General features: G+C 44.0%; 1 protein-coding gene across 2 annotated transcripts in view; it reads left to right on the top strand.

The window, feature by feature from the left end:
• The first annotated feature begins 6,479 nt into the window (after positions 1-6,479).
• Positions 6,480-13,252, top strand: part of MAP3K9 (mitogen-activated protein kinase kinase kinase 9) — a 92,832-nt gene continuing 86,059 nt past the window's right edge. Inside the window, exons 1-2 of one of the 2 annotated variants that reach the window (XM_083506424.1) lie at positions 6,480-7,597; positions 11,828-12,241. In XM_083506424.1, coding sequence (XP_083362550.1) covers positions 7,177-7,597; positions 11,828-12,241 — 835 coding nt within the window. In that variant the 5' untranslated portion in view covers positions 6,480-7,176. The remainder of the gene's footprint in view (positions 7,598-11,827; positions 12,242-13,252) is intronic. The other variant, XM_083506423.1, reaches the window with a different exon arrangement.

Here is a 13,252-nt window from a genome sequence, read left to right on the forward strand (position 1 = left end):
AGTAAGTTAATCCACTTACATTCTATTTTTAAAATGGAATATAATTTTCAAATATCCTCTTCTCTCAGGTAGTAGTTTCTCATTTTTAAAATAGATAATTGTATAAAGTTGGTGTCTTATAGTTTGGCTCCAGACCTATACCATGCTTAAGAATGATTAGATCTACTGCAAAACATAAGCATTTATTTGAAGTTCATAAGCCTTGGATAGCATGCCTAAGCCCAAGGATCCATATTAGGCTCCTTGAGAGTCTCCAGAGCAGATGACTACCATACAGCATACAAATCACTGAACTGTCTCCAGGATTAGGGTGTCTCTTAAAAGGACAAAGGAACTTATCCACCAGTGTTGGGTGCTGGGTCCCACAGCAACAGACCCTTCTCGCATTCAATTTACATTTCAATGCATGCACCAAGGAATGAGTAATTTGTGATTGAAGAGACATGTTAATCATGGTTATTAATTTCAATGTGTCCACTCTGAATAAAGGTAAGTTGAACACAACCCATGCAGAATTGTCAGGGGAAGAATGGTGGAGTCCGCCCCCCTCCTCCTGCACTTCCTAGAGAAGAGGGAGACTATAGATCAGGCATAGGCAAACTCGGCCCTCCAGATGTTTTGGGACTACCATGATCCCTAGCTAGCAGGACCAGTGGTCAGGGATGATGGGAACTGTAGTCTCAAAACATCTGGAGGGCCATGTTTACCTATGCCTGGTATAGATCTACAACAGTGGTTTGCAGAAGGTCACAGTTCAGAGGCTGCAGAGGGGAGAAGCTGGGAAATATTGGGAGAGGAGAGGAGAAAGAGAAAGCATCAAGGGAGAGACAGCTGACAGACTCAGTGTCATTGGAAAGCATGGTACAACAATAAGTAACCAAACAAACCCCTGTGTTGCAAAGAGAACGTCAACAATGTCTAGGCAACACGTGGTGGGAGGATATAGAATTGCTTCATAAACCCATATTATTTCGAATGAATGTATGTAAATGAAAATATCAAATGCTGTGGAACAGGGCTCATGTAATAATGAGCAGTGACTACATTATTACACGAGCACTGTTCCATTACATGAGCAATGTTCATTCGAAACAAGACGAAGAATTCTACGAAACAGTAGTCAATATCCGGAATCACTGTTCAGTGTTGGACATTATATTTGCTGAATACACAAAGCTTCACAGCTTGTCTTTCATCGTACAAAGTCTGGTACCTCGCTTCATTTAAAGATTTTCAGAGACTTTGAGACTAAAGATTTCATTTTGGACTTGTTATAGTTTGAAGGAATTCTATAAAAGATTGTCTATTGCGTATGTACATGGTCATCGTGTTGCCTAGACATTGCTGACGATGCTGTCATTGGAAAGCAAGCCAGAAATCCCCGTCTCCCAGGCAGCGGTGGAGCAAGCTGATTGGGCACCTGGGGTGGGGCCAGCTGCCTGTGGGGGTGGGGCAAGCCGGGGCAGGATGCTCCGTGAGGCCTCTGAGGAGTCTGCCTGCCTCCTCCCACTCAGCCGCCCTACAACTGAGGGGGAGGTGGCAGGCAAACCGTTTGGTGGCTCGGGGGTGCTGCAGGCCCCACGGTGAGTGCTGCCCGCCATTTTGTCACCCTCTCAGTGGTGACACCCAGGGAGGGCCGTCCCCACCGCCCCCTTCCTTCATCCCTGCTCCCAGGTCCTGGCGTGCATTGAGAGTAGGAGAATAGGAAGCTCAGAGGCAGAAAGCACCGATCAGCCAATGTAGGGATGACGTATAGGAGAGATGGAGGGGATGGGACTTTACTCGAAGCAATGCCATTATCTGAGAGGTGGCATTTCTACATCTCTCTCTGTGAGTATTGAATAAAATATCTTGGTAAGAGTATCTTGTCTTTCCATTACTGGCAGTCTGCCCTGAGGGAGGGGAATCAGATTGCCCGAAGCCTGACAAGAATAATGCTTCCGTATTTGAGGTGCTATGCCTCTGAAGACCATTTGTCAAGAATCACAAGTGGGAAGAGGGCCATTGTGCTCATTTTCAGCCCTGTCTCCTCCCTGCAAAGAATGCCTTGCAGATGACCGCAGCACCTGGAGAGAGACTGGTTGTGTGTCCACAGCAGTGGCCAGAGGAGAAACGGCTGCTGGCAGGAGTGCAGAGAGAAGAAACATCATGCTACCCCTGAATCAGCACAAACGGACCCCTTCATCTGCCCCAACTTCATCTGCAACAAAAGCTGTCTCTCCCGTATTGGTCTCTACAGCCTTGGCAGGCGCTGTAACTCTCCAACGGCTTGACTTCACCCCCGGAGGCGCACTCTTCCATGGTCTCCCAAGACAGACGGATGCCAACCAACCCCACCCTGCCCTCAGAACGCCCCATTTCAAGGCCTTCCCTCAAGGTCCCCTGACAGGGATACTGCTGGCAAGCCTCCTGACCACCTGTTTGGTGAGTGCATGGGGGAGGTCTGTACTGACAGGAGGCTGGCTGAGCCAGCAGAAGTGAGCAGAGTTGCCTCTGCTCAATGGAAACCCCACACAGCTTGGCATAAGGGAGATCTGGAATGCAGAGTGAATAAAATTTAGTAACATAAACATTATAAAAAGTCAAAATGATGAAACAGGGGCGGGAGACGACTTTTGGTCAAGCTCTCTTGTTTCACGTGGGCCTGAGCCAGTAAAGAAATGTATAAATACTTTTAACAGTGCTTTTCTTGCATTGGTGCTACTAAATACAGTTGTGATTGCATGTTCTGCAGCCCACATAAAACTCTACCATGACCTACAGTAATGGTTCTTAAATTATTTATGCTTTCTTACCCAAATGAGTGCAAATTAATTTTATCAGAAAAGACTGTGAAATGTGCTTGAGGCGTCTGGCTTCTGTTTGCTTCAGGATTCCTGCTTTGATGAGACCGCTCTTGCTTTAGTTTCCAGGTCAGGAATTCTGCTAGTGTACATTATAATCAACTAAGGAACTTCCAACTTCTTTTTTTGCTGAAGTCAGGGCTGGTTTAACATGGTTTTTATTTATTTATTATTTTTTTAACCACCATAGGCTGTGGGTCTTCCTGCAAACTGAGTGGGTGCCCCAGATCTCTCTTATGTCTAGGATATTTCAGAAAACGGGGGTAAATTCTGAGTTTACATTGGAAGTAGTACAAAAACCCAGGTTCATGCATGCATCAGGGCTCTCCATGTGAATGAAGAGTGTACTGCAGAATCTTCAGTTATATTTACTTATGTGATTTATAATCTTCAAAATCAATCCCAGAGCTGGAGCTACAACATAAAAACATGTGATGCATAAGGAAATGCAACAAGCAAATAGTCAGAGAACCTGTAGAGATCAGTAAGTGATGCTGATACAAAAACCCACACATATACTAAGTAGAAAAATAGAAGCATAACCACCCCACCCCACCCCACCCCACCCACCATCCCCCTCCCCCTCCTTCCCCCTTTCCTTCCTAACCTAATACTGCGTGCAACACTAATGTCTCACAACAAATGAAACTGATCTGTATAAAACACAACTTGAAAAAAGAGGAGCTTGCTGCAATTCATTGGAAGCCGTGGAAGCTGTGTCGGACATTCGGCTTCCAAAAAACATTCGCAAACTGGAACACTCACTTCCAGGTTTGTGGCGTTTGGGAGCCAAAACATTCGAGTCACAAGGCGTTCAAGAACCAAGATACGACTGCAATTAAATTTTAGGAATGATTCCTGTTCTTAAGTAGCTGCATTGTTTTATGCTTTCTGGGTGTCACATGATCATATTATAAAGCGGTTGTGTTCTATGTTATATAATTCAGGCACTGCTAGGAGTTGTTTCTTTTTGTTTTCCTTTTTTAAAATAAGATTTTATTAAAGCTTGTTCAGAATGCAATAACAACAAAAAAGGGAAATAAAAAGAAAACACAGAATCCTCTCTCATAGATAAATCTTAACTCTTGTCTCTCACAGAATGAGATGGACACTCCCAGCTCTTACCTGGGAGCTTTCCTTTCCTCTCCCAGGCTCTCACTCTGGGAGGTCTTCCCTTCCCTGCTTCTCACTCAGGAGCCATCCACCACCTTCATCTGTGTTTAATCCTTGGACCCTAATAATGGCCCAGAGCAGGGGATAACAAAGAAAAACAAAATAAAAAAGAAGGAATAAGGAAAGAATAGAAGGAAGGAAGAAAGAACAATGGATTTCCAATTTCCATCGGTTGGTTACATAAAAGAAATTATTCATAACAATCACTACATGGATAGGCAAACTAAGGACCGGGGGCTGGATCCGGCCCAATCGCCTTCTATATCCGGCCCACGGACAGTGGGAATCAGCATGTTTTTACATGAGTAGAATGTGTCCTTTTATTTAAAATGCATCTCTGGGTTATTTGTGGGACATAGGAATTCGTTCATTTTTTTCTTTCTTCAAAATATAGTCTGGCCCCCAACAAGGTCTGAGGGACAGTGGACCACCCGCTGCTGAAAAAGTTTGCCGACCCCTGCTCTAGGATGAATCCAACTGCTCTACTTTCTGTTAAGCAATATTTCTTCAGACCCAAATGTCTCAAATTAACTCATTTTATTTCTTCCAAAAATTCCAAAACAGGTTGTCTAATTATTATTATTATTAATAAATGTCAGCAATGAGTTTTCTTCCAGTCCATTATATCAGCTTTGCCTCCAGTAACTTCAGCAACCAGTTTTGTTTTCCAATGTATGTCTTATCAATACAGAAATAGGTGTGGCGCAAGCAAATTTTTATTCTGAAAGTGTGGCTTAGAGAAAAAAGTTTGAGGACATTTGCTCTAGGGATATTCCCAGTCCTGCCTGGAGATGCTGGAGATTGAACCTGCAATCTTCTGCATAGAAACCCAATGCTTTACCGCTGAGCTATGGCACTTGTGCCTCTAAGTCCTCGCTCCCTCCCCATCAAACCTCAGTTAGGCCCCTAAACTGTTACTGAGCAATGGGATCTTCTGCAGCCTGCTCCTAGGACAGTATTTCTAACTTGAGAAGGTGTGGAAAGCAATTCTAGATTTAATGTCCTTGTTTGTCTATTGGTAAGTTCAATTTAATTTAATTTAATTGTCTATTGGTAAGTACAATTTAATTAAGAATAGTTTCTACCCGTCCTCCAGTACTGCACAAGAAAAGTTCCACTAATATGAACTGGGCTTGCATTGATGCCCACTTGAGGACTGCAGTCTTTTTCTGCTTTGCCAAGAAAAACAAATCTTACATCAGGTTTGAAAAGCTATTGCAATGTCAACCACAAGAAGGCAGTGCTGCTTATTTTTTAAGTTATTAAAGTACAGTATTTTGCTAGACTAGAGGAATTGGAGAAACAGATTGCTGATCATTGTTGTGTCGGGATGCTTTGGAAGTTACCACATCCTCAAAGCATTTCCTTCTTTAGTTAAATGCATGTTTTAGATTAATGGTTTTGTCATTCTAGTAGTAAATGATAGCAACTTCATATTATGTTTTTGGTGTACATGTATTCTGCATACTAAAATAACCCATAAAGGAGGACATCACATATTTTGAAAGATCGATTCAACAGCAGACATGAGCAAGAGATTGATGGTGTTCCTCTATATTTGTATACATCTCTTTAAAAAACCCAGCACATATATTTTGTTTCCCATGAATCAGCCTGAAGATTCCATGCATTTAAGATACATGCATTTAAGAGACTGTTCTTGTAAAGATAACCCTTGTGCATAGGGATTTAAATTGTATTCCAACATGTATCACATGCTGCCTGAAAACAAGGAACTAAGGCACCAATTATCTTGTGGCAGTGAGGGAGAAACTTTTGAAATAACATTGGGACACCAGCTCCACACAAGGCATGATGGATAGGAGCAAAAACCAAGACAGACAAAATATTCCACAAGGACAGGAAGAAACAACATGGGCAGAATAAATGTCATACACAGGAAGAACAAGGATACAGTATGAGATCTTCTCTTGTACTTATAAATCATTAATTGCCTCAATACGAGTAAAAGTTATAAATATTGCAGCTGTTGTATAAGGGATTACTATTGTGACTGGAATGTAATTGAAATAAGATTTTGGACTGCAGAAATAAAGTAAATCATCAAACCATCAATTCTAGCACGTGGGGTGCCACCTAAATTATGTAATTTGGTATTTGAATGATTGACATTGGGAATTGTATTGTCCTTTGACATTGATATAATGAGGCTATTATTGGATTATTGTAATTGAAAACTAATAAAAATCATTATCACAATAATTCTCGTGGCAGTCTCTCTCTCTCTATCTCGTCTGCTGTCAAGAGAGGTAAGAGAGCTGCAGTCCTTTCAGCTTTCCTAGCAGGTGCCACACGGCCTTGCCGGATGAAATATAGAATTATAGACCAACCATTGGACATACTTTCCCGTAATGAACCAATGGCAAACGAAGAAGCGTTGTTCCTGTGAGCCGTCCAAATAGAACGTGTCTCCCCACCCCGTCTCCTTCCCTCTATTTCATTTTCTGAGCCACGCGCTTTCATTCGCAGCCCAATGAAAGCTCCAGTAACTCTATCTGAGTAGTGCTGAAGCAAAGGATAATTTAACCAAGATGCAATCTTAGTTCCTTGCGCGGAGAAGGCGAGATCCCAGCCAATAGGGGAAGCCACCGTCGGCGCGGAACGGACCAATGGGAAGGGCAACTTTGGAGCGCGTGCGGGGGGGGGGGTGCGAGTAAGAGTCTATGGGGCGGGGATTGTAAGCGGCTGAGTGGGCTGCGGCTAAGCAGGGGGCGGGGTCTGGGTAGCCGGTGTTCAATCAGGTAAAGGGAGGAGCTTGAAGGACTGCTGCAACCGCGAACGGGGATGGAGATCTGAACGACGAGTAGGCGGGCCTTACAGGCCGCCCCTCCCCCCTCCTCCCCCGGCTTGCCGGTCAGTCAGGTGCCTCAGGATGCGCGGTTGGTGCTTCAGCCTGTGGTGGAGCCGACGGCGGCTGAGAGAGACGCGGCTCTGGCGGGAAGGCCGGGTGTCGCCGCCGACTCGTCACCGCGGGCTGAGGAGGCGCGTCTTCTCCGCTCCGGGCCCAGGCGCCCCCTCAGGGTCGTACCTGTCGCCGGCAGCCGCATGAGCTCTCGGCGGCTCCTCCCGCGGGCAGCGCCTCCCCCCTTATGGAGGAGCCGCTCCCTCGTCGCCTTCCTCCTCCTCCTCCTCTCCCCGCATGGAGCCTTTCGCAGCCCGCAGCCCGCGCCGCCCCGCTCACCCGCCGTTGCCGGCGGACGGCGCGGACGGCGAAGAGGATGAGGGCGCGGCGGCGGCGGCTACGGCCAGCTGGAGGACGGCGGCGTCGGGAGCGGCCTCGTGCGATGGCAGCGGCCTGCTGTGGACGGCCGTGTTCGAGTACGAGGCGTGCGGCGAGGACGAGCTGAGCCTCCGCCCGGGCGACGTGGTGCAGGTGCTCTCGCAGGACTCGCAGGTGTCCGGAGACGAAGGCTGGTGGACCGGCCAGCTCGACCAGCGCGTCGGCATCTTCCCCAGCAACTACGTGACCAGCAGCTGCAGCAGCAGCAGTCGCCTCTGCCTCCGCCAGGGGGGCGCCGCCGAGCTCCAGTCCCGCTACTCGCAGACGCCCGCCATACAGTGTAGGAGAGGGAAGGCGGGAGGAGAAGAGGAGGGCATGGTGGTGGGGGGGGGGGCGCGGAGAAGCCAACAGTGCTTATCCCTTAATTACTTTAGACCCCTGTTTCCTGGGAGAGGCTGGACTCCCAGCTCCAGGGACTCCCTGCTGCAGACGACCCTTCGGCGTTACAGTATTTACTTCTAGGCAGGACGAGGTGGCTGGAGTTTTCGACCTGTGCCGTCTATATAAGCCGCATGTTGGTCAATTAAGTGGGATTTTTAGCTCATTTTGATCGATTGTGGGATCTTTACCAAGAGATGGCAGTTGTCCCTGTACCTACTTTTTTTTTACCTCTCCCCGTTTAAAGAAACTGCAAGGATGCGAACTTGCCTATATACCTTGCTGCTTCGAGAGGTAGGGAAGGAAGGGGCGTGGCACTGGGCGCTGGGTTATATTTATCCTGCCACTGCTTTTTCTGTCTCAGCTTTGCTCTCAACACCAGTGAAGAGCTCTTCTGTTCTGCCCCTTCTCATCTGGGTTTCTTAATAAGCTAATTAAATGCCAGGCTGCTTCAGGTCAGATGAATGTTATTCAGTCTGATGGTATTTTCACTGTAACTACCTGGTGATAGAACCAGGACAGCTTTCAGTACTGTCTTCTGTTACTGAATGAGTGTATATGTGTGCTTACCTTATAGTTCTTGAAAACAAAAGTTGTCCTTCCTCTCAGTAGAGATGAAAACTATAGAATATAGCTGCATTTTCCATCTGTCCAGCTGACTATTCTTCTTCATTGTCAGACATTTTGTTATGTCCAGGGTGTGTTTCTCCATTTTCAAATCCATCACAATGTGATTCATTCTCCACAATCTACTCTTACTTTTGCTAATTACATATTTTTAAAGTAACTTGTTCTGAAGGAGTTAAGAAATGCATAGCCTAAAGTTCAGTGCTAGGAGAAGTCAGAGAAAACACATTTTGAGAGTTGATGAGGAAGATACATTACTTCTTACAATGAAGCTGCAAAGAGACTGCAACTTCCTGTATCTTTGGGTATGTCCTGTCTTGTAGGCCTTCCTTTTTTCTCACCCCTACACATGGATATACTTCTAAATCTAACCCATTGCTCACAGTTCTTCTGCATCAGCTGCCTTCGAGTGGGCTTGTTTTGAGGATGTCTTCCTTCTGTCAATGTTGATGTTGCACTGCTCTCCTTGAATGCAAGCAGATGTAAAGGAACTGAAGCACAAACTTATGCAGGATTGTGACTTTTATTCTATTGTATGAAATTATATTTGAAATATTAGTATGTCATTATAAATATATTGTGAGCAAGGGATTGTAAAACTTTGTATCTTCCTTTTGGGGTTTAATCTATAAATTATTCATGGCCAGGGATTGGTGTTTCTTTCTAGGAGGTAGGAAAGGAATAGGACAGATTATCACTGATGTATTTGGATCAGGAAACCAGGCAATTAGCAGCAGCATAGTTCCTGTAACTGCTATCACAAATTGCATATGAGACTTTTTCTGTCTTAGAAGGTCAGTAGATGTTAGAGAGGGAAAACATATAACACAGCCTTACCTAATGGTTCAGAGGCCCATCTCTCTTGACTTGTACATGCAATCTGCTCAGTGCTCACCTGTTAAAAGTTGACCTGGTTATATACCTTGGTCTTTACTTTAGAGACAAGGGCTTGAATTGGTTTGTCATTTGAGTACTTGTTTGCAAGTAACTGTGAAAGGCAAGTTATGAGGGCATAGTGTCTCTTAAACATTACATTCTTACTGACTTAATATGTATTTAAACTATTTTTTTTAATACATACTATTTTGCAAAGTAACTGAGATGGTGTGTGCTAGGCTTTTTGTACCTACATTCCCCCCGCAAAAAAGCAGCATGTTTTATTTTCAGACTCTATTTGCATTTGAGGCAGGGTAAATCATGCATTAGTAGTTAGAGGGCACTTGAGAACACAAAAACAGCAAGGTTACATTAGAACGTTAAGAATACCGGCTGCCGTGTTAACAACCATTTGTAGCATTAAAGGAGCTGTCCCTTCAGCACTGTTTGGTTTAGATCCTCAGTTTCCCTCTAAGAATGCTCAAGAGATGTTTAGTGTGCATCTTACAGCAGACATTCCACTCCCAGGGCCCAAATTATGGAGGCCCACCAGTCCCAAAATAGGGGTACAGGGGCGGAGCCAATAAGAAAGTGGAGGTGGAGATTGTCAGCTGATCATGTCAATCACTGATACCATTTTCTATTAATGCCTCATTTCTCTTTGGAAATTGCTAAATTCTTTACTACAGCAGTTTCCTTGCTATAGGGAGTTCCATAGTTCAGCTTTCCTCAAGCTAAGCACAGGCTTTGGCTCTGGAGGTATCATGACTCACTCTTCCCCTTTTAGCCAGAAGTTGCTGATCCAGAAGTTTCAAGTAGTGAATAATTCATCTATTCCCCCACCCTCTGTATATCTCTAAAAACATTTTATTTCTTCCATATTTTCCTTTCAAACTTGTATCCTGTACCCACTTCCAAATTGCCAATTTCTTTCAGCCTTCCTCCTCTTTTCAATACTTTCTCCTATGACATCTTTCCTCTCATTCCCTTCCTCTCTATTTCCCAGATTACTACACAACTACTTTTATAGCTGATGCTGCTAGCATCTGCATGGCCAAATAGCTCAAACTCCCAAGACAGTAGAAAAGACTACTGCATGATGGGGGTAGGTCGTACTGCTGAGGGCCAGTAGTGGTCCTTGGCCTACAGTTTGAGAAATTCTCCCATGGTATGTCACATCAAAGTATTACTCAATGTAATAGAGCTTCTCACTACTCCTGAAATAGCTCACCAAAGGACTTCATGTAATTTCAAGCACTTTTAAGTAGGGAATTCAGAACTGTATTTCCTGCTGTCTGTCAGGCATTATGACACACTTCGACTTCCTTTTCCCTAAGTGAAGAAAGTATGCGAGTTGGCAATAATGTTTCCTGGTACTGGCATGCAGATTTCCTGTTTTTCTCTCAACATAAATTTCCTGAGTGGCTTTGTATTTTAAGTTTCAGAACTCTTTTAGTGAGTCTTCAGTAGTATGACTCCTAGTCAGATGGGCTACAATAGGTTTCATGTAATTGACCAACCATCAGAAGAGATGCGTACTAGCTCTATGTAGTCTGGGTGCTATGGCCTTAAGGCCTGTGTTCTGTCCTCCACATCTTACAGGGTGGAGGTAGATGTAGACTTCAGCATGTGGATAGATTCATGCAAGGGGAGTTGATCCTTCAAGCATAAAGGCCCCAAACTATTAAAACATTAGAGGTAGTCTGAATTGTGGCCAGAAACAAATTGGGAATGAATGCAGTTGATACAACACTGGTGTAATAGTACCAGGCTCCAAGGGTAGCACTTCATAAAATTCATTGCCGTAGTCTAACCTGAAAATAACCAGCCTTGAACCTCAGGTGAGAGGCGAATTAAAATATAAACAAATTGTTCATAATACTGCTGCCTTTTCTGGGGAGGTCTTACCATACTGGTCATAGTTTTATTGCAGTATATGTACTATATCATGTTGCAACCTTAAAGTGCCATTAAATATGAGTACTGACGTGTGGCACTTGCTCAGTTAACGAAAATGTAAAATGTTCTGTTTATTTGGCACACTTGAATTAGGCTGCTGGCAGCTATACATTTTTATAGCCAATGCTTCTCATATGAAAAGAGTAGTACAGGGTAAACTAAAGTAGTAAAGAATAGTAAAGGGAGATGTCTGCCTTTACAAAAAACTTCATTGCTATAACAATTGTTTATATTGATGGAAATAACTACATGTTAAGCACAAGCAAAGAAAAGTTGAAATACATTTTGTTTTCTTTTATATATTTGTAGCTACCTGTAAAACATGTGTGTATCTTTTTAGCAACGAAACATTGTATTTTTGCTGAATATATCCAACTTTATAATTCAAGCCACCAATAAAACTTTATTATAAAATGACCTAAAATAGGTATATAGAATTGTTGCTTACAACAAAATTGCGTAGGGCATTTTAATGATACTACCTTGGTACAATTTTTCCAGACAAGTTCTGATAGCAATAAGAGCTTACGAATTTGTTGACACAAGCCCAAACTGTTACATTTAAATGGCAGAATAATATTATTTAAGGCAAGGAATAATGCTGAAGCTATCTACTGACAATATTTAATCTTGTAAAATAACTTATATTTCTTTGTTTCTTCATTTATAGTACGGGAGATTGACTTCTCTGAGCTGGTTCTGGAGGAAATCATTGGAATTGGAGGCTTTGGGAAGGTCTATCGTGCAATTTGGCTTGGAGAAGAAGTTGCCGTCAAGGCAGCTCGGTATGATCCAGATGAAGACATCAGTGAGGCTATTGAGAATGTTCATCAAGAAGCCAAGCTCTTTGCCATGCTAAAACACCCCAACATAATTGCACTTAAAGGCGTATGCCTAAAGGAACCTAACCTTTGCTTAATCATGGAGTTTGCCCGTGGAGGGTCACTGAATAGGGTGCTGTCTGGTAAAAGAATCCCACCAGACATACTAGTGAATTGGGCTGTCCAGATTGCTGGAGGAATGAACTATCTGCACGATGAAGCAATTGTTCCTATTATACACCGGGATCTGAAGTCCAGCAACAGTAAGTGGGGAGTATAGCGGGTGTGATGTTGGGACTTACAGAGAAGTGGACAGCATAGATAAAATGTTAGTAGCTTGAAATATATTCCAGCCACATAAACTTGAGGACAAAATTGATGAGTAGGCTAGAATGAAAGGCAGGGGCATGAAAGTTTCCCATGAGACTTACTCTTAAGAGAGCCAGTGGTGTAGTGGCTAGACAGATGGATTGGGGAGGCCCAGATTCAAATCCCCATTCAGCCATTAATCCTACTGTATGGTATTGGACCAGTCATTGTGTCGTGGCCTGAACTACCTCACAGAGGAGTTAAGTTAAAGCACAGAGAACTATGTATGCCAGACTATGCGAGCTAATTGGAGAAATGGTGGGATATAATAAACAAATAAGGAACTGCTAATGAACAAAAAGAGAATGGCAAGAAAACAGTGTGGTGTAGTGGTTAGGAGCAGTAGATTCTTAATCTGGGGAACCGTGTTCGCGTCTCCGCTCCTCCACATGCAGCTGCTGGGTGACCTTGGGCTAGTCACACTTCTCTGAAGTCTCTCAGCCCCACTCACCTCACAGAATGTTTGTTGTGGGGGAGGAAGGGAAAGGAGAATGTTAGCCGCTTTGAGACTCCTTCGGGTAGTGATAAAGCGGGATATCAAATCCAAACTCCTCCTCTTCTTCTTTAGAGGAAGGATGGGGAACCTTTCTGATTATGAGGGTTGTCTCCCCAGAGGAGAACTCTTGGGAGTTATAATGGATGGGGTTGGAGTCAGCAATTGGCGAGGTCATAGATAAAGTGGGTTTGGCCAGAACTGGTGATGAGCCATGTGTTTTTTGTCTTTCTCTTCTTCCCTTTCTCCTCTTACCTAGCATCTGAAAATCCTCATTCACTGTAATTAGGCTTAGATAAAATACTTTGCCACTCATGTGAAGGTTAACTTAAGCCCAACTGCTGATTGGGGCTAGGGAAGGGAGCTGAGATGGGGAGGCTATAGGATAATTCCTAAGGTATTTCATGACACA

Source organism: Podarcis liolepis, assembly GCF_965112155.1.
Source record: "Podarcis liolepis genome assembly, chromosome: 1".
In the NCBI taxonomy this organism is placed as follows: Eukaryota; Metazoa; Chordata; class Lepidosauria; order Squamata; family Lacertidae; genus Podarcis; species Podarcis liolepis.